Source organism: Aulostomus chinensis, chromosome 16 (genome assembly GCF_037954235.1).
Source record: "Aulostomus chinensis isolate RoL2024-O1b breed Wild chromosome 16, RoL_Achi_v1.0, whole genome shotgun sequence".
NCBI lineage: Eukaryota > Metazoa > Chordata > Actinopteri > Syngnathiformes > Aulostomidae > Aulostomus > Aulostomus chinensis.
In genome coordinates, this window is record NC_141335.1 from 3,435,864 (window position 1) to 3,457,452 (window position 21,589).

Below are 21,589 nucleotides of genomic sequence, written 5' to 3' on the forward strand. Positions count from 1 at the left end.
TGTTGGTGCTCCGAAGCCAAGCAGCTGCTACCGTTCACCACGAAGCTCTTCAAACATCCACTTCAAACTGTAGATCAGCAGAAAGCAGAATTCGGAAAGTCTCTGCAAAGTTAAAACAAAGAGTTTTGGGTTCGTGACACAACAGAAAAAAATGCTTTGTTGACAACTCAGCCAAATATGGATGATTAGAATTGAGCCAAGATAAAATGAGGGTTTCAACGCATGAAAAGTGAACAGTAATATTCTTAAAATGTTTGTCGGCCACCAAGATGATCACGTTACCATGTAAGCAAGTGTGACCTCGTGACCTTCATATCCACTTCAACGGTCACCCTAAGAAAAACTACAGTTAAACAGGATGAGTCTCAGAATTTTGACAGCTGTTCCAAAGAGAGATCATGGAAGTCGTAAAACCCCAAAAGACGTCAGCGCTCATAAAACAGGCTTTCCAACTCCTAATCATAGGTGCTCTTGATGAACGCTCGTATTCTGTTCCGTCCTTATGTTGAGCTGCACAGGGGGTACCTACACTTACTGTGGGGTGGCCAGTGTTACCTTGAACATTTTTGGGGGGTTTAAACCCCACAGTCCCCCTGAAATGCATCGTGAACTCCATCTTGGCACAGTTCTACCTGACCTATAACCCAGTTTGGGGAAAAGTGACTGTTCTACCTGCAATCTGCACGAGAACATCACTAAATACTAGCACAGACCTCACAAAGTTGAGGGTCTAATGTGGACCAAATTCAAAGGTCTCAAACAGAGAATGAATAACAGTGTAGCAGAATAACTTTGCGTTGTTTCACTGTGACCTCTCTGCATGTAAACCTGTTAAAAAGGTTCATAGTCATGTTATTGGCAAATATATCAAACCTGCACAAAACGGATGACAAGGACTTCAATTTGTGTTATGATTTTCTAAATCCTTATTTATTGCTGAACACTTCACAAAATCTCTTGACAAAACTTAAAGTGCTCTCCACAGTGAATGTACTCACAAAAATGAAATCAAGAAGAAACTCTGACAGCCACAATTAAGATACTCAAAAATGAAATCAAGAAGAAACTCTGACAGCCACAATTAAGATACTCAAAAATGAAATCAAGAAGAAACTCTGACAGCCACAATTAAGATACTCAAAAATAAAATCAAGAAGAAACTCTGACAGCCACAATTAAGATACTCAAAAATAAAATCAAGAAGAAACTCTGACAGCCACAATTAAGATACTCAAAAATGAAATCAAGAAGAAACTCAATAATAAAACAAAAGTGCTCTCCAGAACAAAATGGACACAAAATGTGGTCGAAACAGAGCAACATGTTTTTTCTCGCACACGAGTCTGACCACTGATGAAAGACTCCCATAACTGTTGGGATCGTATGAAATTTTTTATTCAAGTTGTATTTTCTCCACTTACACTGTAGTATCAAGTGCAGATGTTAAACAAAGGCATGCAGTTGAAAAGAATACAGTGCACACCTCAGTTTCATTTAGTGACTAAAAGAAAGTAATTCAACTGTAAAATAATTCAGAACCACAAAGAGGAATGTGGGGTAAGTGTGACCAGACTTCACATCACTTTCACCTGGAGGTCCATCGGTGCTGTCCCCGTTTTCAAGCTGTGGCGTCTCAGTCTGCCTCTTCTTGAAAAAACTTGGAATGTCTCCTTGTTTTCTTTTCATCGTGGCCCCAAGAAAGAGTGTCAGAGGGACCAGTCACCTGGCCAAGAAAATACTAAGAGTGGCTACTAGGCTAGGCTAATGCTACTGGTAAAAACAGAGACTGAATGAATTGGTACAGTAAGGTTACTACGTGAGTGTTAGTGTGGTGTGACACATTGGGAGGGGAACAACAGACTCAGGCAAAGACATCAACTGGCATCAATTCTCTGTATTTATTCAAACGGATTGGGATCCACCACATCAGGACCAGGTTCCTGGTACGCAGCTATTCAAGATGACAGGAAAATAAAAAGGTATTTGTTGAGGCGCTGCTATCGGTCGATACGCAGCATCAGCAGACGGTCCAAGTTCAGGTATCAGGAGGGAAGGCACGTCTGATGATCTCCGGTCACGATGTTGATGTGTTGTTGCCATGGCTGCTCCATCGTTCTCAGTTAAACGACACTCGGCCCTGGTCGTCGTGGTCCAGATCCAGATTGACCCGGGTCGGCAGATGGCCGTCATCCAGGGGTCTTTGTTCAGCGACGTCACGGTGACGTCAGTCGCCTCCTCCAGCTCCAGGCTTCGGACATAGCTACACACACACACACACACACACAAATGCATCATGTTAGTTTCAGACCTCAGTTTTAACCCGGTTATCAGAACCATCCCCTTAACGGCCGGATAACGTTCACCAAAAGCTGGATCAGAACTTGTAGGGGAAGGGGAGCAAAGACATGAATGCAGGTGCGTTGTGAACAGAATACCTGGCAGGAGTTCTGATGGTGCTGGAGGCGACGGGCGGCTCCACTGCTGCTCCTGGACGAGCAAAAAGAGCGACGACAGTGGCAGGGGACCGCTGCGAGCCAGGTAGAAGCCCAGCGGCTGTCCTACCAGGGTGGATCTGCCGGTGCTGGCTGGTGCTGCTGGTGCTGCTGGTGCAGGAGCTGAAGAGGGGTCCTCCTGGTGAATGCCCCTGAGTGGCTGGTGTAGGGGCTAATAAGCTCTGTGTGGGTTGAGCTGGTAGAGCCCAGGGTGTGGGCAGACGTGGCAGGGCCAAAGGGAGCCTGCGGGGAGGGTGGAGCTCTGCTTGTGGGGGAGAGACTGATATTGAGACAGAGGCTGGAGAGAGGGAGAACCCAGACAGGGTGCAGTTCAACCTGAGTCTGACATTTTCACTAACCACCCACTAACTTCATCCCCGTTGGCACCTCTAAGCCTCCACCATCAGTGTGAATGTGAATGTGGGCACGGCTAAGCTAGGACGGTGCGACGCCCGTACGCTACCTGCTGCTGGAAGGGGTGCGGCGCTCCCTGTTCCTGCATCACCCGGCTGTTCCCCCTTCTCAGGGCGAGGTCGATGCTCTGGATCCGTTGGCTCCTCATCTTGTTGTTGTACTGATAGAATCTGGACACATGGAGAGGTGGGACATATAAATTCTGCACTGGGCTTTTTGGAGGTTTGTATTTCTGTCTTTGCTGCGCTTCATTATTGGCTATTTTGGGCCGCGCCTCGCGTGGTGAATCATCTACAATAACAAAACTGTCGGTGTCCCGTTGGCTCGCTCCTCAAGGTTAGGCACTGGGAAACAAACATTTTTGGACACTTTTGCTGTTGCTGGCAGTCAGTCAGCTGATCACAATCTTACTCAAGGATGTGGCTGCAGTTCTCTGGTGAGGAGCCACTCAGCGGGTCCCTCGGGTGGTCGGGATGTGTCGGGAACGCCTCCCTTGCTGGCCTCTTGTTCTGGAGGTGCCACTGTCTAGTCCGTGCTTCCAGATCTCTGATAGGATGAGAAACAGGACCGTGATCCCTTTGAATCTTCAAATAACTGTGGGCTTCTTAAAAATAATAGTCTTCCTGGAACCTCCCGTGCTGAAGAGTTCCTGTGCGGAAACTGTACCTGACTCTGCAAATGAGGTCCTTGGATTCATTGATCAGCTGGTCCATCCTCCCATGCAAAGACGCATTGTTGTCCTGGGCCCGCCTGCACTCTGCCACGGCTCTGTCCCGCTCCAGTCTCAGGCGCTCCTCCTCCTGCTGGGCCACGCACCTCTCCCCCCTCATTCTATGAATGATTCCCCGATTCTCGATGTTTTCCGTCCTCAGCTGGTCCAGCTCCTGCTCCAGTTGGCTTCTCTCCAGTCTGAGGCGCCCCTCCATCTGCTGGGCCACGCTCCTCTCCTCACTCACTTTGCGAATGACCTGGAGATTCTGCGTGTGGTCCACCCTCAGCGCCTGGAGCTCCTGCTGTAGCTGCTGTGTCTCATGCCTGAGACGCTTCTCCACCTGCTGGAACGCGCTCCTCTCCTCCCTCACTTTGCGAGTGGATTCTTGATGTTCCACCCTCAGTCTCTCCAGCTGCCGCTGGAGCTGGTCTCTCTCCAGCCTTAGTTGCATCTCCTCCTGTTGTTCTTCCTCTCTCTCCTCCCTCATGTCAAGAACCATTCTTTGATTCTGGATATGTTCTGTCTTTAGCCTCTCCAGCTCCTGCTGTAGCTGGCACGTCTCGTGTGAGAGACGCTTCACCTCCTCCTGGGCGGCGCTTGTCTTGATCCTCACTTTGAGAATCAGTCTTTCATTCTCCACCCTCAGTCTCTCCAGCTCCTGCTGTAGCTGGTCTCTCTCCAGCCTTAGTTGCATCTCCTCCTGTTGTTTTTCCTCTCTGTCCTCCCTCATGTCAAGAACCATTCTACGATTCTGGATATTATCTGTCTTTAGCCTCTCCAGCTCCTGCTGTAGCTGGCACGTCTCGTGTGAGAGACGCTTCACCTCCTCCTGGGCGGCGCTCGTCTTGATCCTCACTTTGAGAGTCAATCCTTCATTCTCCTCCTTCAGTCTCTCCAGCTCCTGCTGTAGCTGGTCTCTCTCCAGCCTCAGACGCTCCTCATCCTGCCGGATGGCGTTCCTCTCCTCCCTCATTTTCACAATGAGCTTTTGGTTCTGAGAGTTGACCACCCTCAGTTGCTCCGGCTCCCGCTTCAGCTTGTCAAGCTGGTGCCTCAGGTGCTTCTCCTGCTGCTGGGAGGCCTGGAGATGGTCCCTGCTCTCCTGCAGAGTAGCCAGCAAGCTCTCCATCTGGGCAGTTTCCTGAAAAGCACAAGTACCTTGAGTTTAATACTCTCTGTTCTGAATAATCACTGAGCAGTTTTCTTGTCAATGTTTGCTCAAGCTTCAAAGTCTCACTGGTGTGGTTTTTACAGCACAGATCTGACCCACGAGGGCTTGAGATGCTCGTGATGTTGGATAAGGACACACGCAGAGCAACAGGAGCCTGAACAAACATTGTCATGTCAGCTTGGATGAGCTCTACCTCATTTCTGGAGGTTTGGATGTGGTTGTCCTTCCCAACCGCAGCAGCATAGCCCTGGATGCGCTCACGCTCTTGCATCACCAGGTTCTGGAAGATCTCGTCAACCGGGTCGCTCCAGGTGGACTCGCCGGTTGACGAGTTGAAAAAGTAGAGGTTGCCTTTCCCATCCTCGCTGCAGGGAGAAGGGGTGAGGAAGGGAGGGAGAGTTGTTACTTCAGCAGCAGGACTAGAAGGTAACATGAGCGCTAAACACTACAAAGTCAAGCATGGAAACGTGTCTTTTTGGTCAAAAAGGCTCCGCTAACACTTGCGGTTCCTCCAACAACTTCATCAGAACTGACTGATGGTCTGCTCAAACAAGGAACCGTTACAGAAAAATCTTTTATCATGGAAGCTGAGAAAGGCCCTCCTTGTAATTAAATCTGTAGGCCTTTATCTCACTATAAGAGGATATAATCAGTCCCCCACCCCCACCCACCAACCTCTCGCTCCAGACTTCACCTACCAAGGGATCCAATGTGGGGGCAGAGGGGTGAAGAAGCCTATTTTGGCCACCCACATGAGCTCGGCCTCACGGTCCGGATCGATGCCAATGCTCCTGGCATATTCCTTGATATCTGATCGGGGGCATGAGGACAGGTCATTGTGACAGGAGAACAACTTGTGGATTCATTTGAGTGGAACAGACACTGACGGAATGACAACTTCAACCGCAGCTGAACGGTTTCCACGCGTCTGCTGACAGGAAAGATACCTACCTTCCTCCGAGGGGGCAACAGCAACGTTATCTGCAAAGATTAAATTGTACAAGTCATCGTCAGTCGCCTTCTTTGCAGACATAAAACAGAGAAGCACTCAAGAAGACAAACCAACAAAGCAGCCGTGTGCATGCCTCATATCTTGATGGTTTACTTTGATTGGCTTGCTTTTGTGTTTTGTAAAACACGACACACCAGCCACAAAAACTTGTAACTGTGCTGTAAAATATTCTAAACCTCAGGCTGAATGGTTGTTTAGTCTGAGTTGTGGTGAATCGGGGTGAGGAAGAACATTTGGCCGTACCTGTCATGACGACTGCTGAACTGTTTTCACGAGTATTGCCTGGACGGATACACAAAAATGTATTAATACTTTGCAAGACAAGTGTAAAGAAGTGAGCTGTGTTTTCAAATCTTGTCCAAAAAACCTAAAAGTGTGTTAACCTCTTACGTCAAAGAACTGTGTCCAGTTGGCGGTTTGGTGGCGGTTGGTTTGCCGATGCTGCTGCTGAATGTTATTTAGAAGTCTAATACATTAAGATTTACGTCTGTGATGTCACAGGCTTCTGACATCTTTGCCTGTGCCGATGACATCACAGCCTCCATCTGTGACATCACAGCCTGTATCTGAGATCACACCTCGAGTCTGAGATCACACCTTGTGGTCCATGGGCCAGAGCGGTTATCGGTATCACCTGGGTGGGCAAATTTTAGTTGTGATTTTTTTATCCCTGCACACCCCTAGTTTATGTTTTGATGTGATGGACCAGTGGTTCTCAAACTTTTATCAGTGATGAACCCCTTGAAAACATTTTTTTGTCCCCCTGACGCGCAAAACATTTTGGTAGAAAATAAAGGAGGTACAGTGCTGTGCCATCAGTGTCTGATTTATTAAAGTGAAACAACTAACAGCAATGACTTGCTAGCGTTGGCTAATTGCTCCCCGCAAAAGAAACACAGTGCCTTGGGTGCCTACTTCCGGTACTTCGTCAGCTCTGGTTTCGCCTTCTTCTTCACGAGTTCCTCTGTACTTTCAGCCGCAGTGCTGCTGCGCTTCAGCCACGTCTCCATCGTTACAGTGCGTCGTCATGGCAACGGCAGGTTATTGACGAGTGATGCTGGATCAGTGGGTGAAACTGATTTGGTTTTGGGAGCGTCCGTTTTTTGAAGGATGTTAAAATTGAATACTGAATATAAAATTCAGTGCATGAACATACATTTGTATTTCATCAAACTTTTTAAAATATAATTATTTCTCAAGGCTTAATTATTATTAGGATTACTGCTTTTTTAAAAAAAAAAATATATTTTTGTAAAGCTTCACGTAGGCCCTGGAGTACCTCCACGTACCCCCAGGGGGACACGTACCCCCATTTGAGAACCAGTGTGACTGACCTCTCAGACTGGTAGCTTTTTAGTGGCTATCACCTCACCAAGTTAAGAGGATGTTGGCCAAAATATCTGCGTCCTTTCTCCTTGCAGGCTGAATGGGGAACTTAGAGCTCCCTACACTTTAGTTTGAGGATTAAATCCAATTATTTCTCTTTAGTGTATTTATATATCACAATCATTTATAAATTACTTAGGCTGCATGCTTTCATTAGACAATGCATTTAACCGTAGCTGTCATACATTTTCTTGTATTTATTTTCACATCTATAATTTCAAAATAAAATAAATTATGGACAACAATGCCACAATTTATAGGAGCACTGAATAATTACAGAAATTCTTTTTTAAAGTAAGCTACTCATGAATAAATGAGCATTGTCTTAGGTGACTTAACATTTTCTTTACTTTACTCAATAAATAAATGAAAACAATTTTTTTGAAATGCAAGTTCTGTAGCAGGAGCATTGATTGTTGGCGGGGCGCTCACAGCCTCCTTTATAACTGTGACATCATTGCGGACCTGGATGTTAAATCCAGTCCAGCTACTCACTCTCTGAGCTTCTGCCGCACACAATCGAGCAAGAACCCAGGCAAGGTTTTTATTCTTGGCAATTTGGGTCTGTGTGGGAGCACCAGCATCTAGACTTGGAGTTGTTGGTGGTCCCGCTCTTTTTCCAGAATTATAGATGGGCAGCATGGCTGCCTCGGTGGCTGATACTTCTCTCCTTTGACTGACTGACTCTCGGCCTGATTCTTTGAGGTTCAGGTCTAGACCATCGACTCGGTGAGAGGTTCCTGCTCCACTCAGCGTCTCCTCCAGCCGGTCTGTGTTGTCAAAGGCAAGGCTTGTAAAGCCAGTGCTGTAAATGTTTCCAGGTCATCAAACACCACCCTTTGACACTTCCATCTTCTGCAGACACAGTGCTGTGTCAATTCCTTCTACCTGAGAATAGGACAGACGATGTCCAAGGCGGTTTAAGGTGAGTATCAGCTCTGTGTTTCCTGTCAAGGACTGAACAGCAAACGGGAGCAGGAGGTGTTTTGGTGGCCTGATTCTTCCATGGGTGACTGCAAAGATCAAGGCGCTGCCAAAGGAGCTGGTGAGTCCTTTCACCTTTTCAGACGGATGTTTGTACTGACAGATTCCAGTCAGAAGTGTTTGCAGAAATCCAGTGACTAATTCTGGAATGATGAGTTCATCTTCCTGGATATCAGATGGCCACATTTTTTTTTGTCATCTTGTTTTTGTATCTCGTTTCATATCAGCAAAGCTGCTTTTGTTACCTCATTCCTGGAGGTGACAGATCTGGAGTTGTGTAGCTGCATATTCAAGGAGGATGCAGTTGTGGCCTGGTGTGTCATCGATAGGCTGTGTGGCTACAGAAGAAGCTTTCCATTGTCACCTGGAAATATATGGAGGGAGCCTCCAAGTTTGGCTTCCAACCTGCGGCGGAGGTTTTTCTTGGTCGAGTCCTTCGTCTGTGTGATACCAACAGGCCTCATTGATGACTGCAGTCTTGATGAGAGAGATGTCATGGGTGCTGTTCTGGATTGGGAATGAGTTCATTCCCAATGTAAGAAAACAGTTCATCAAGGGCACGTTTTTCTGCTCCTTCATACTGTTCATCTGCATCTTCACGTTGGTCATGTGACTCGGAGCTGCGAGCAGCCTCTTCGCGAGTATGTTCACGACGGCAGGATCTGTGATAATGACCCTCAGCAGCAACAAGCTCTCTGGTTGTCATAGCAATCATCCTTTGGTCTGGTTTAGGGAATGCTGCTTTCCGGATCCGTTCATCTGCGCGTAACTCCGAACACTGTACAAGCGGTTCTGATGTCCTTTGGCCCTTGAGGTACTTTCTCGCTTTATCTCAGACGATGCACATTTTTCCACAAAAGGTTGATTTGTTGGTTCCATCTCTTAGTTTTCTGGGAGTTACAACATCAAACGGAGCGTTTTTTTTTTTTGGTGATAGAATCCAGGGATTCCTTCAATGTGAAAATACGACGGCACTGGCGATGGCACTGCACTGGTGGAACGTCTCCCTCACACGGGTTTTTAGCGAAATCCAAGACTGGAGAATGTTGTCTGATTTCTGCTGCCCTCAACAAAGTTTGCCATGACTCAAAGTTCTGGGGTGACACCAGTGTTTCATCCCAGTCTTGATTAGAGCAGTGTATGATGCACTCTGTGCGGGCCCTCTTTCTTGGCAGCACGCGGTTGCTTTCACTGTACGGTGGATCCATTGTTACCTCCGTGTGGCCGCCTGAAACAGAGGAATGATTATTGTTTGACATGAAGTCACTAAAGTGCTCTCAGAGCCTTGCAGTTTCCCCCCTGCCTACTGGCTCACTGCTGCCAAAGATGCAGGGCTCACGACAGACAGACGGGGACTCTGCACGACTGAATATATTTGTATTGTCACAAATGACCACGATGAGTCATTGTAGAAAGATTTATTTCCATGTTGAAGTAAAATACTATATTTTTAAACCTCTGACAAATTAATCAAATGACAATGAAAGAAATCCAGATTTCTGAAAAAAATACCTCTTTTTTTAACCTTTGAAACATGAACCGAATGAAGGTGGTGTGAAAATGTGGATTTGAATATCAAACTGTTGGTGCTCCGAAGCCAAGCAGCTGCTACCGTTCACCACGAAGCTCTTCAAACATCCACTTCAAACTGTAGATTAGCAGAAAGCAGAATTCGGAAAGTCTCTGCAAAGTTAAAACAAAGAGTTTTGGGTTCGTGACACAACAGAAAAAAATGCTTTGTTGACAACTCAGCCAAATATGGATGATTAGAATTGAGCCAAGATAAAATGAGGGTTTCAACGCATGAAAAGTGAACAGTAATATTCTTAAAATGTTTGTCGGCCACCAAGATGATCACGTTACCATGTAAGCAAGTGTGACCTCGTGACCTTCATATCCACTTCAACGGTCACCCTAAGAAAAACTACAATTAAACAGGATGAGTCTCAGAATTTTGACAGCTGTTCCAAAGAGAGATCATGGAAGTCGTAAAACCCCAAAAGACGTCAGCGCTCATAAAACAGGCTTTCCAACTCCTCATCATAGGTGCTCTTGATGAACGCTCGTATTCTGTTCTGTCCTTATGTTGAGCTGCACAGGGGGTACCTACACTTACTGGGGGGTGGCCAGTGTTACCTTGAACATTTTTGGGGGGTTTAAACCCCACAGTCCCCCTGAAATGCATCGTGAACTCCATTTTGGCACAGTTATACCTGACCTATAACCCAGTTTGGGGAAAAGTGCAATCTGCACGAGAACATCACTAAATACTAGCACAGATCTCACAAAGTTGAGGGTCTAATGTGGACCAAATTCAAAGGTCTCAAACAGAGAATGAATAACAGTGTAGCAGAATAACTTTGCGTTGTTTCACTGTGACCTCTCTGCATGTAAACCTGTTAAAAAGGTTCATAGTCATGTTATTGGCAAATATATCAAACCTGCACAAAACGGATGACAAGGACTTCAATTTGTGTTATGATTTTCTAAATCCTTATTTATTGCTGAACACTTCACAAAATCTCTTGACAAAACTTAAAGTGCTCTCCACAGTGAATGTACTCACAAAAATGAAATCAAGAAGAAACTCTGACAGCCACAATTAAGATACTCAAAAATGAAATCAAGAAGAAACTCTCAATAATAAAACAAAAGTGCTCTCCAGAACAAAATGGACACAAAATGTGGTCGAAACAGAGCAACATGTTTTTTCTCGCACACGAGTCTGACCACTGATGAAAGACTCCCATCACTGTTGGGATCGTATGAATTTTTTTATTCAAGTTGTATTTTCTCCACTTACACTGTAGTATCAAGTGCAGATGTTAAACAAAGGCATGCAATTGAAAAGAATACAGTGCACACCTCAGTTTCATTTAGTGACTAAAAGAAAGTAATTCAACTGTAAAATAATTCAGAACCACAAAGAGGAATGTGGGGTAAGTGTGACCAGACTTCACATCACTTTCACCTGGAGGTCCATCGGTGCTGTCCCCGTTTTCAAGCTGTGGCGTCTCAGTCTGCCTCTTCTTGAAAAAACTTGGAATGTCTCCTTGTTTTCTTTTCATCGTGGCCCCAAGAAAGAGTGTCAGAGGGACCAGTCACCTGGCCAAGAAAATACTAAGAGTGGCTACTAGGCTAGGCTAATGCTACCAGTAAAAACAGAGACTGAATTAAAGCTGCAAGCAGCGTTGTTAGGGCCTGAGCCCCCGCGTGGCCTGCGGCCGCGTCCTTGACACCGGCCCCAATCCAACGGTGTAATCGGCAAATCCCTAGGCCTTGTAGTTTAGGAGATACGAGCCTCAGTTCGCTGCACAGTGTGAGAGCAGAGCTGAGAGCCGGCCCTTTAAGAGCCCCTCCCTTCTCTGCTCGCTCTCTGCCATCTGTGTCAGAGCTGAGAGCAGAGCTGCCAGCTGGCCCTTTAAGAACCCCTCCCCCGCTGCACTGTGTCTGATCTGTGCTGGAGTGGAGAGAGCGGAGGATTAAGAGAAATGTAGTGTGTAAAAGCTGAATAAGTCGGCATACGTTGGTCAAAAGTCACACAAAATACCATATTTTTGTAGGGATTTTTGTCAGGAATACAGTGGTGTGTTTTTAAAAGCTGTGGGATGTATGGTGTAGATGTGAGAAGCATTTGTTTGAGAGTATGTACCCTGAGAGGACACGCTCTCCCCATAGACTTCCATCGTAAGGCGAAAAGTGTCTCCCCCACTTTGACGGCTCATAAAATCGCGCGTAGTATATTAACCTTGAACAACTTTTAATCAGCACAGTTGGGAGAGTAATGTGTGAAAGTTTGGAAGCCCTGGCATTTACGGTTTAGGAGGAGATAGATTTTGTTCGGGGAGCAAAATTGTCCAAAATTAGACATTCGTGTCCAAATTGTGGACATCCTGTTACAGTTAGGTCAGGGGTGTGAGTGTATGATTTATCCGTCTTGATGAGATGAGTTCAATGGTGTTTGTCCCATGTCTGTAGGACATTCCTACAGTCTGTGGCGTGTTTTTTTGTGTATGTAGGTGGCGCTATTGAGTAGAGCGCCTCTTTTTTGTTTAATTATTGAATTTTTCGCCCCACCCGATGTGCGTACCAAATTTGGTGAGTTTTCATGCATGTTTAGGGGATCAAATTAACTTTTGAAGTGGCGAGTGTGACTTCGAAACATAATAGGGTCTTCGCCAGGGACTGGCTCAGGCCCTAATGAATTGGTACAGTAAGGTTACTACGTGAGTGTTAGTGTGGTGTGACACATTGGGAGGGGAACAACAGACTCAGGCAAAGACATCAACTGGCATCAATTCTCTGTATTTATTCAAAAGGATTGGGATCCACCACATCAGGACCAGGTTCCTGGTACGCAGCTATTCAAGATGACAGGAAAATAAAAAGGTATTTGTTGAGGCGCTGCTATCGGTCGATACGCAGCATCAGCAGACGGTCCAAGTTGAGGTATCAGGAGGGAAGGCACGTCTGATGATCTCCGGTCACGATGTTGATGTGTTGTTGCCATGGCTGCTCCATCGTTCTCAGTTAAACGACACTCGGCCCTGGTCGTCGTGGTCCAGATCCAGATTGACCCGGGTCGGCAGATGGCCGTCATCCAGGGGTCTTTGTTCAGCGACGTCACGGTGACGTCAGTTGCCTCCTCCAGCTCCAGGCTTCGGACATAGCTACACACACACACACAAACACACACAAATGCATCATGTTAGTTTCAGACCTCAGTTTTAACCCGGTTATCAGAACCATCCCCTTAACAGCCGGATAACGTTCACCAAAAGCTGGATCAGAACTTGTAGGGGAAGGGGAGCAAAGACATGAATGCAGGTGCGTTGTGAACAGAATACCTGGCAGGAGTTCTGATGGTGCTGGAGGCGACGGGCGGCTCCACTGCTGCTCCTGGACGAGCAAAAAGAGCGACGACAGTGGCAGGGGACCGCTGCGAGCCAGGTAGAAGCCCAGCGGCTGTCCTACCAGGGTGGATCTGCCGGTGCTGGCTGGTGCTGCTGGTGCTGCTGGTGCAGGAGCTGAAGAGGGGTCCTCCTGGTGAATGCCCCTGAGTGGCTGGTGTAGGGGCTAATAAGCTCTGTGTGGGTTGAGCTGGTAGAGCCCAGGGTGTGGGCAGACGTGGCAGGGCCAAAGGGAGCCTGCGGGGAGGGTGGAGCTCTGCTTGTGGGGGAGAGACTGATATTGAGACAGAGGCTGGAGAGAGGGAGAACCCAGACAGGGTGCAGTTCAACCTGAGTCTGACATTTTCACTAACCACCCACTCACTTCACCCCCGTTGGCACCTCTAAGCCTCCACCATCAGTGTGAATGTGAATGTGGGCACGGCTAAGCTAGGACGGTGCGACGCCCGTACGCTACCTGCTGCTGGAAGGGGTGCGGCGCTCCCTGTTCCTGCATCACCCGGCTGTTCCCCCTTCTCAGGGCGAGGTCGATGCTCTGGATCCGTTGGCTCCTCATCTTGTTGTTGTACTGATAGAATCTGGACACATGGAGAGGTGGGACATATAAATTCTGCACTGGGCTTTTTGGAGGTTTGTATTTCTGTCTTTGCTGCGCTTCATTATTGGCTACTTTGGGCCGCGCCTCGCGTGGTGAATCATCTACAATAACAAAACTGTCGGTGTCCCGTTGGCTCGCTCCTCAAGGTTAGGCACTTGGAAACAAACATTTTTGGACACTTTTGCTGTTGCTGGCAGTCAGTCAGCTGATCACAATCTTACTCAAGGATGTGGCTGCAGTTCTCTGGTGAGGAGCCACTCAGCGGGTCCCTCGGGTGGTCGGGATGTGTCGGGAACGCCTCCCTTGCTGGCCTCTTGTTCTGGAGGTGCCACTGTCTAGTCCGTGCTTCCAGATCTCTGATAGGATGAGAAACAGGACCGTGATCCCTTTGAATCTTCAAATAACTGTGGGCTTCTTAAAAATAATAGTCTTTCTGGAACCTCCCGTGCTGAAGAGTTCCTGTGCGGAAACTGTACCTGACTCTGCAAATGAGGTCCTTGGATTCATTGATCAGCTGGTCCATCCTCCCATGCAAAGACGCATTGTTGTCCTGGGCCCGCCTGCACTCTGCCACGGCTCTGTCCCGCTCCAGTCTCAGGCGCTCGTCCTCCTGCTGGGCCACGCACCTCTCCCCCCTCATTCTATGAATGATTCCCCGATTCTCGATGTTTTCCGTCCTCAGCTGGTCCAGCTCCTGCTCCAGTTGGCTTCTCTCCAGTCTCAGGCGCCCCTCCATCTGCTGGGCCACGCTCCTCTCCTCACTCACTTTGCGAATGACCTGGAGATTCTGCGTGTGGTCCACCCTCAGCGCCTGGAGCTCCTGCTGTAGCTGCTGTGTCTCATGCCTGAGACGCTTCTCCACCTGCTGGAACGCGCTCCTCTCCTCCCTCACTTTGCGAGTGGATTCTTGATGTTCCACCCTCAGTCTCTCCAGCTGCCGCTGGAGCTGGTCTCTCTCCAGCCTTAGTTGCATCTCCTCCTGTTGTTCTTCCTCTCTCTCCTCCCTCATGTCAAGAACCATTCTTTGATTCTGGATATGTTCTGTCTTTAGCCTCTCCAGCTCCTGCTGTAGCTGGCACGTCTCGTGTGAGAGACGCTTCACCTCCTCCTGGGCGGCGCTTGTCTTGATCCTCACTTTGAGAATCAGTCTTTCATTCTCCACCCTCAGTCTCTCCAGCTCCTGCTGTAGCTGGTCTCTCTCCAGCCTTAGTTGCATCTCCTCCTGTTGTTTTTCCTCTCTGTCCTCCCTCATGTCAAGAACCATTCTACGATTCTGGATATTATCTGTCTTTAGCCTCTCCAGCTCCTGCTGTAGCTGGCACGTCTCGTGTGAGAGACGCTTCACCTCCTCCTGGGCGGCGCTCGTCTTGATCCTCACTTTGAGAGTCAATCCTTCATTCTCCACCTTCAGTCTCTCCAGCTCCTGCTGTAGGTGGTCTCTCTCCAGCCTCAGACGCTCCTCATCCTGCCGGATGGCGTTCCTCTCCTCCCTCATTTTCACAATGAGCTTTTGGTTCTGCGAGTTGACCACCCTCAGTTGCTCCAGCTCCCGCTTCAGCTTGTCAAGCTGGTTCCTCAGGTGCTTCTCCTGCTGCTGGGAGGCCTGGAGATGGTCCCTGCTCTCCTGCAGAGTAGCCAGGAAGCTCTCCATCTGGGCAGTTTCCTGAAAAGCACAAGTACCTTGAGTTTAATCCTCTCTGTTCTGAATAATCACTGAGCAGTTTTCTTGTCAATGTTTGCTCAAGCTTCAAAGTCTCACTGGTGTGGTTTTTACAGCACAGATCTGACCCACGAGGGCTTGAGATGCTCGTGATGTTGGATAAGGACACACGCAGAGCAACAGGAGCCTGAACAAACATTGTCATGTCAGCTTGGATGAGCTCTACCTCATTTCTGGAGGTTTGGATGTGGTTGTCCTTCCCAACCGCAGCAGCATAGCCCTGGATGCGCTCTCGCTCTTGCATCACCAGGTTCTCGTAGATCTCGTCAACCGGGTCGCTCCAGGTGGACTCGCCGGTTGACGAGTTGAAAAAGTAGAGGTTGCCTTTCCCATCCTCGCTGCAGGGAGAAGGGGTGAGGAAGGGAGGGAGAGTTGTTACTTCAGCAGCAGGACTAGAAGGTAACATGAGCGCTAAACACTACAAAGTCAAGCATGGAAACGTGTCTTTTTGGTCAAAAAGGCTCCGCTAACACTTGCGGTTCCTCCAACAACTTCATCAGAACTGACTGATGGTCTGCTCAAACAAGGAACCGTTACAGAAAAATCTTTTATCATGGAAGCTGAGAAAGGCCCTCCTTGTAATTAAATCTGTAGGCCTTTATCTCACTATAAGAGGATATAATCAGTCCCCCACCCCCACCCACCAACCTCTCGCTCCAGACTTCACCTACCAAGGGATCCAATGTGGGGGCAGAGGGGTGAAGAAGCCTATTTTGGCCACCCACATGAGCTCGGCCTCACGGTCCGGATCGATGCCAATGCTCCTGGCATATTCCTTGATATCTGATCGGGGGACATGAGGACAGGTCATTGTGACAGGAGAACAACTTGTGGATTCATTTGAGTGGAACAGACACTGACGGAATGACAACTTCAACCGCAGCTGAACGGTTTCCACGCGTCTGCTGACAGGAAAGATACCTACCTTCCTCCGAGGGGGCAACAGCAACGTTATCTGCAAAGATTAAATTGTACAAGTCATCGTCAGTCGCCTTCTTTGCAGACATAAAACAGAGAAGCACTCAAGAAGACAAACCAACAATGCTGCAGTGTGCATGCCTCATATCTTGATGGTTTCCTTTGATTGGCTTGCTTTTGTGTTTTGTAAAACACGACACACCAGCCACAAAAACTTGTAACTGTGCTGTAAAATATTCTAAACCTCAGGCTGAATGGTTGTTTAGTCTGAGTTGTGGTGAATCGGGGTGAGGAAGAACATTTGGCCGTACCTGTCATGACGACTGGTGAACTGTTTTCACGAGTATTTCCTGGACGGATACACAAAAATGTATTAATACTTTGCAAGACAAGTGTAAAGAAGTGAGTTGTGTTTTCAAATTTTATCCAAAAAACCTAAAAGTGTGTTAACCTCTTACGTCAAAGAACTGTGTCCAGTTGGCGGTTTGGTGGCGGTTGGTTTGCCGATGCTGCTGCTGAATGTTATTTAGAAGTCTAATACATTAAGATTTACGTCTGTGATGTCACAGGCTTCTGACATCTTTGCCTGTGCCGATGACATCACAGCCTCCATCTGTGACATCACAGCCTGTATCTGAGATCACACCTTGGTTCTGAGATCACACCTCGAGTCTGAGATCACACCTCGAGTCTGAGATCACACCTTGTGGTCCATGGGCCAGAGCGGTTATCGGTATCACCTGGGTGGGCAAATTCTAGTTGTGATTTTTTTATCCCTGCACACCCCTAGTTTATGTTTTGATGTGATGGACCAGTGGTTCTCAAACTTTTATCAGTGATGAACCCCTTGAAAACATTTTTTTGTCCCCCTGACGCGCAAAACATTTTGGTAGAAAATAAAGGAGGTACAGTGCTGTGCCATCAGTGTCTGATTTATTAAAGTGAAACAACTAACAGCAATGACTTGCTAGCGTTGGCTAATTGCTCCCCGCAAAAGAAACACAGTGCCTTGGGTGCCTACTTCCGGTACTTCGTCAGCTCTGGTTTCGCCTTCTTCTTCACGAGTTCCTCTGTACTTTCAGCCGCAGTGCTGCTGCGCTTCAGCCACGTCTCCATCGTTACAGTGCGTCGTCATGGCAACGGCAGGTTATTGACGAGTGATGCTGGATCAGTGGGTGAAACTGATTTGGTTTTGGGAGCGTCCGTTTTTTGAAGGATGTTAAAATTGAATACTGAATATAAAATTCAGTGCATGAACATACATTTGTATTTCATCAAACTTTTTAAAATATAATTATTTCTCAAGGCTTAATTATTATTAGGATTACTGCTTTTTTAAAAAAAAATATATATTTTTGTAAAGCTTCACGTAGGCCCTGGAGTACCTCCACGTACCCCCAGGGGGACACGTACCCCCATTTGAGAACCAGTGTGACTGACCTCTCAGACTGGTAGCTTTTTAGTGGCTATCACCTCACCAAGTTAAGAGGATGTTGGCCAAAATATCTGCGTCCTTTCTCCTTGCAGGCTGAATGGGGAACTAAGAGCTCCCTACACTTTAGTTTGAGGATTAAATCCAATTATTTCTCTTTAGTGTATTTATATATCACAATCATTTATAAATTACTTAGGCTGCATGCTTTCATTAGACAATGCATTTAACCGTAGCTGTCATACATTTTCTTGTATTTATTTTCACATCTATAATTTCAAAATAAAATAAATTATGGACAACAATGCCACAATTTATAGGAGCACTGAATAATTACAGAAATTCTTTTTTAAAGTAAGCTACTCATGAATAAATGAGCATTGTCTTAGGTGACTTAACATTTTCTTTACTTTACTCAATAAATAAATGAAAACAATTTTTTTGAAATGCAAGTTCTGTAGCAGGAGCATTGATTGTTGGCGGGGCGCTCACAGCCTCCTTTATAACTGTGACATCATTGCGGACGTGGATGTTAAATCCAGTCCAGCTACTCACTCTCTGAGCTTCTGCCGCACACAATCGAGCAAGAACCCAGGCAAGGTTTTTATTCTTGGCAATTTGGGTCTGTGTGGGAGCACCAGCATCTAGACTTGGAGTTGTTGGTGGTCCCGCTCTTTTTCCAGAATTATAGATGGGCAGCATGGCTGCCTCGGTGGCTGATACTTCTCTCCTTTGACTGACTGACTCTCGGCCTGATTCTTTGAGGTTCAGGTCTAGACCATCGACTCGGTGAGAGGTTCCTGCTCCACTCAGCGTCTCCTCCAGCCGGTCTGTGTTGTCAAAGGCAAGGCTTGTAAAGCCAGTGCTGTAAATGGTTCCAGGTCGTCAAACACCACCCTTTGACACTTCCATCTTCTGCAGACACAGTGCTGTGTCAATTCCTTCTACCTGAGAATAGGACAGACGATGTCCAAGGCGGTTTAAGGTGAGTATCAGCTCTGTGTTTCCTGTCAAGGACTGAACAGCAAACGGGAGCAGGAGGTGTTTTGGTGGCCTGATTCTTCCATGGGTGACTGCAAAGATCAAGGCGCTGCCAAAGGAGCTGGTGAGTCCTTTCACCTTTTCAGACGGATGTTTGTACTCACAGATTCCAGTCAGAAGTGTTTGCAGAAATCCAGTGACTAATTCTGGAATGATGAGTTCATCTTCCTGGATATCAGATGGCCACATTTTTTTTTTGTCATCTTGTTTTTGTATCTCGTTTCATATCAGCAAAGCTGCTTTTGTTACCTCATTCCTGGAGGTGACAGATCTGGAGTTGTGTAGCTGCATATTCAAGGAGGATGCAGTTGTGGCCTGGTGTGTCATCGATAGGCTGTGTGGCTACAGAAGAAGCTTTCCATTGTCACCTGGAAATATATGGAGGGAGCCTCCAAGTTTGGCTTCCAACCTGTGGCGGAGGTTTTTCTTGGCCGAGTCCTTCGTCTGTGTGATACCAACAGGCCTCATTGATGACTGCAGTCTTGATGAGAGAGATGTCATGGGTGCTGTTCTGGATTGGGAATGAGTTCATTCCCAATGTAAGAAAACAGTTCATCAAGGGCACGTTTTTCTGCTCCTTCATACTGTTCATCTGCATCTTCACGTTGGTCATGTGACTCGGAGCTGCGAGCAGCCTCTTCGCGAGTATGTTCACGACGGCAGGATCTGTGATAATGACCCTCAGCAGCAACAAGCTCTCTGGTTGTCATAGCAATCATCCTTTGGTCTGGTTTAGGGAATGCTGCTTTCCGGATCCGTTCATCTGCGCGTAACTCCGAACACTGTACAAGCGGTTCTGATGTCCTTTGGCCCTTGAGGTACTTTCTCGCTTTGTCTCAGACGATGCACATTTTTCCACAAAAGGTTGATTTGTTGGTTCCATCTCTTAGTTTTCTGGGAGTTACAACATCAAACGGAGCGTTTTTTTTTTTTTGGGTGATAGAATCCAGGGATTCCTTCAATGTGAAAATACGACGGCACTGGCGATGGCACTGCACTGGTGGAACATCTCCCTCACACGGTCACACGGGTTTTTAGCGAAATCCAAGACTGGAGAATGTTGTCTGATTTCTGCTGCCCTCAACAAAGTTTGCCATGACTCAAAGTTCTGGGGTGACACCAGTGTTTCATCCCAGTCTTGATTAGAGCAGTGTATGATGCACTCTGTGCGGGCCCTCTTTCTTGGCAGCACGCGGTTGCTTTCACTGTACGGTGGATCCATTGTTACCTCCGTGTGGCCGCCTGAAACAGAGGAATGATTATTGTTTGACATGAAGTCACTAAAGTGCTCTCAGAGCCTTGCAGTTTCCCCCCTGCCTACTGGCTCACTGCTGCCAAAGATGCAGGGCTCACGACAGACAGACGGGGACTCTGCACGACTGAATATATTTGTATTGTCACAAATGACCACGATGAGTCATTGTAGAAAGATTTATTTCCATGTTGAAGTAAAATACTATATTTTTAAACCTCTGACAAATGAATCAAATGACAATGAAAGAAATCCAGATTTCTGAAAAAAATACCTCTTTTTTTAACCTTTGAAACATGAACCGAATGAAGGTGGTGTGAAAATGTGGATTTGAATATCAAACTGTTGGTGCTCCGAAGCCAAGCAGCTGCTACCGTTCACCACGAAGCTCTTCAAACATCCACTTCAAACTGTAGATCAGCAGAAAGCAGAATTCGGAAAGTCTCTGCAAAGTTAAAACAAAGAGTTTTGGGTTCGTGACACAACAGAAAAAAATGCTTTGTTGACAACTCAGCCAAATATGGATGATTAGAATTGAGCCAAGATAAAATGAGGGTTTCAACGCATGAAAAGTGAACAGTAATATTCTTAAAATGTTTGTCGGCCACCAAGATGATCACGTTACCATGTAAGCAAGTGTGACCTCGTGACCTTCATATCCACTTCAACGGTCACCCTAAGAAAAACTACAATTAAACAGGATGAGTCTCAGAATTTTGACAGCTGTTCCAAAGAGAGATCATGGAAGTCGTAAAACCCCAAAAGACGTCAGCGCTCATAAAACAGGCTTTCCAACTCCTAATCATAGGTGCTCTTGATGAACGCTCGTATTCTGTTCTGTCCTTATGTTGAGCTGCACAGGGGGTACCTACACTTACTGGGGGGTGGCCAGTGTTACCTTGAACATTTTTGGGGGGTTTAAACCCCACAGTCCCCCTGAAATGCATCGTGAACTCCATCTTGGCACAGTTCTACCTGACCTATAACCCAGTTTGGGGAAAAGTGACTGTTCTACCTGCAATCTGCACGAGAGCATCACTAAATACTAGCACAGATCTCACAAAGTTGAGGGTCTAATGTGGACCACATTCAAAGGTCTCAAACAGAGAATGAATAACAGTGTAGCAGAATAACTTTGCGTTGTTTCACTGTGACCTCTCTGCATGTAAACCTGTTAAAAAGGTTCATAGTCATGTTATTGGCAAATATATCAAACCTGCACAAAACGGATGACAAGGACTTCAATTTGTGTTATGATTTTCTAAATCCTTATTTATTGCTGAACACTTCACAAAATCTCTTGACAAAACTTAAAGTGCTCTCCACAGTGAATGTACTCACAAAAATGAAATCAAGAAGAAACTCTGACAGCCACAATTAAGATACTCAAAAATGAAATCAAGAAGAAACTCTCAATAATAAAACAAAAGTGCTCTCCAGAACAAAATGGACACAAAATGTGGTCGAAACAGAGCAACATGTTTTTTCTCGCACACGAGTCTGACCACTGATGAAAGACTCCCATAACTGTTGGGATCGTATGAATT

General features: G+C 46.7%; 3 protein-coding genes across 5 annotated transcripts in view; 1 reads left to right on the forward strand and 2 right to left on the reverse strand.

Annotated features, from left to right (window-relative positions):
• The window catches only part of LOC147247161 (acylphosphatase-2-like), a 72,222-nt gene that overhangs the window by 24,499 nt on the left and 26,134 nt on the right, over positions 1–21,589 (forward strand). The window lies entirely within an intron of this gene.
• On the reverse strand, positions 1,886–6,226 carry LOC147247164 (uncharacterized). Its single transcript, XM_086180268.1, has 10 exons — positions 6,185–6,226; positions 6,045–6,083; positions 5,741–5,770; positions 5,488–5,599; positions 4,983–5,154; positions 3,573–4,759; positions 3,318–3,452; positions 2,956–3,076; positions 2,436–2,790; positions 1,886–2,260 (listed from the first exon to the last, which is right to left on the reverse strand). Exons 2-9 carry the CDS (start codon positions 6,049–6,051, stop codon positions 2,665–2,667), a joined length of 1,890 nt encoding a protein of 629 aa, XP_086036394.1. The 5' UTR covers positions 6,052–6,083; positions 6,185–6,226; the 3' UTR covers positions 1,886–2,260; positions 2,436–2,664.
• Positions 12,469–16,802, reverse strand: LOC147247165 (uncharacterized). Its single transcript, XM_086181306.1, has 10 exons — positions 16,769–16,802; positions 16,629–16,667; positions 16,325–16,354; positions 16,071–16,182; positions 15,566–15,737; positions 14,156–15,342; positions 13,901–14,035; positions 13,539–13,659; positions 13,019–13,355; positions 12,469–12,841 (listed from the first exon to the last, which is right to left on the reverse strand). Exons 2-9 carry the CDS (start codon positions 16,633–16,635, stop codon positions 13,248–13,250), a joined length of 1,872 nt encoding a protein of 623 aa, XP_086037432.1. The 5' UTR covers positions 16,636–16,667; positions 16,769–16,802; the 3' UTR covers positions 12,469–12,841; positions 13,019–13,247.

Excerpts from the sequence above, each read along its gene's own strand:
- LOC147247164 (XM_086180268.1), bottom strand. Across the intron at positions 5,600-5,740 it reads TGTTGCCCCCTCGGAGGAAG|ATATCAAGGAATATGCCAGG; the intron begins GTAGGTATCTTT and ends GCCCCCGATCAG. Across the intron at positions 2,791-2,955 it reads CGCACCCCTTCCAGCAGCAG|CCTCTGTCTCAATATCAGTC; the intron begins GTAGCGTACGGG and ends CCCTCTCTCCAG.
- LOC147247165 (XM_086181306.1), bottom strand. Across the intron at positions 15,738-16,070 it reads CCCCCACATTGGATCCCTTG|CGAGGATGGGAAAGGCAACC; the intron begins GTAGGTGAAGTC and ends TTCTCCCTGCAG. Across the intron at positions 13,660-13,900 it reads AACTGCAGCCACATCCTTGA|ATTCTATCAGTACAACAACA; the intron begins GTAAGATTGTGA and ends CCATGTGTCCAG.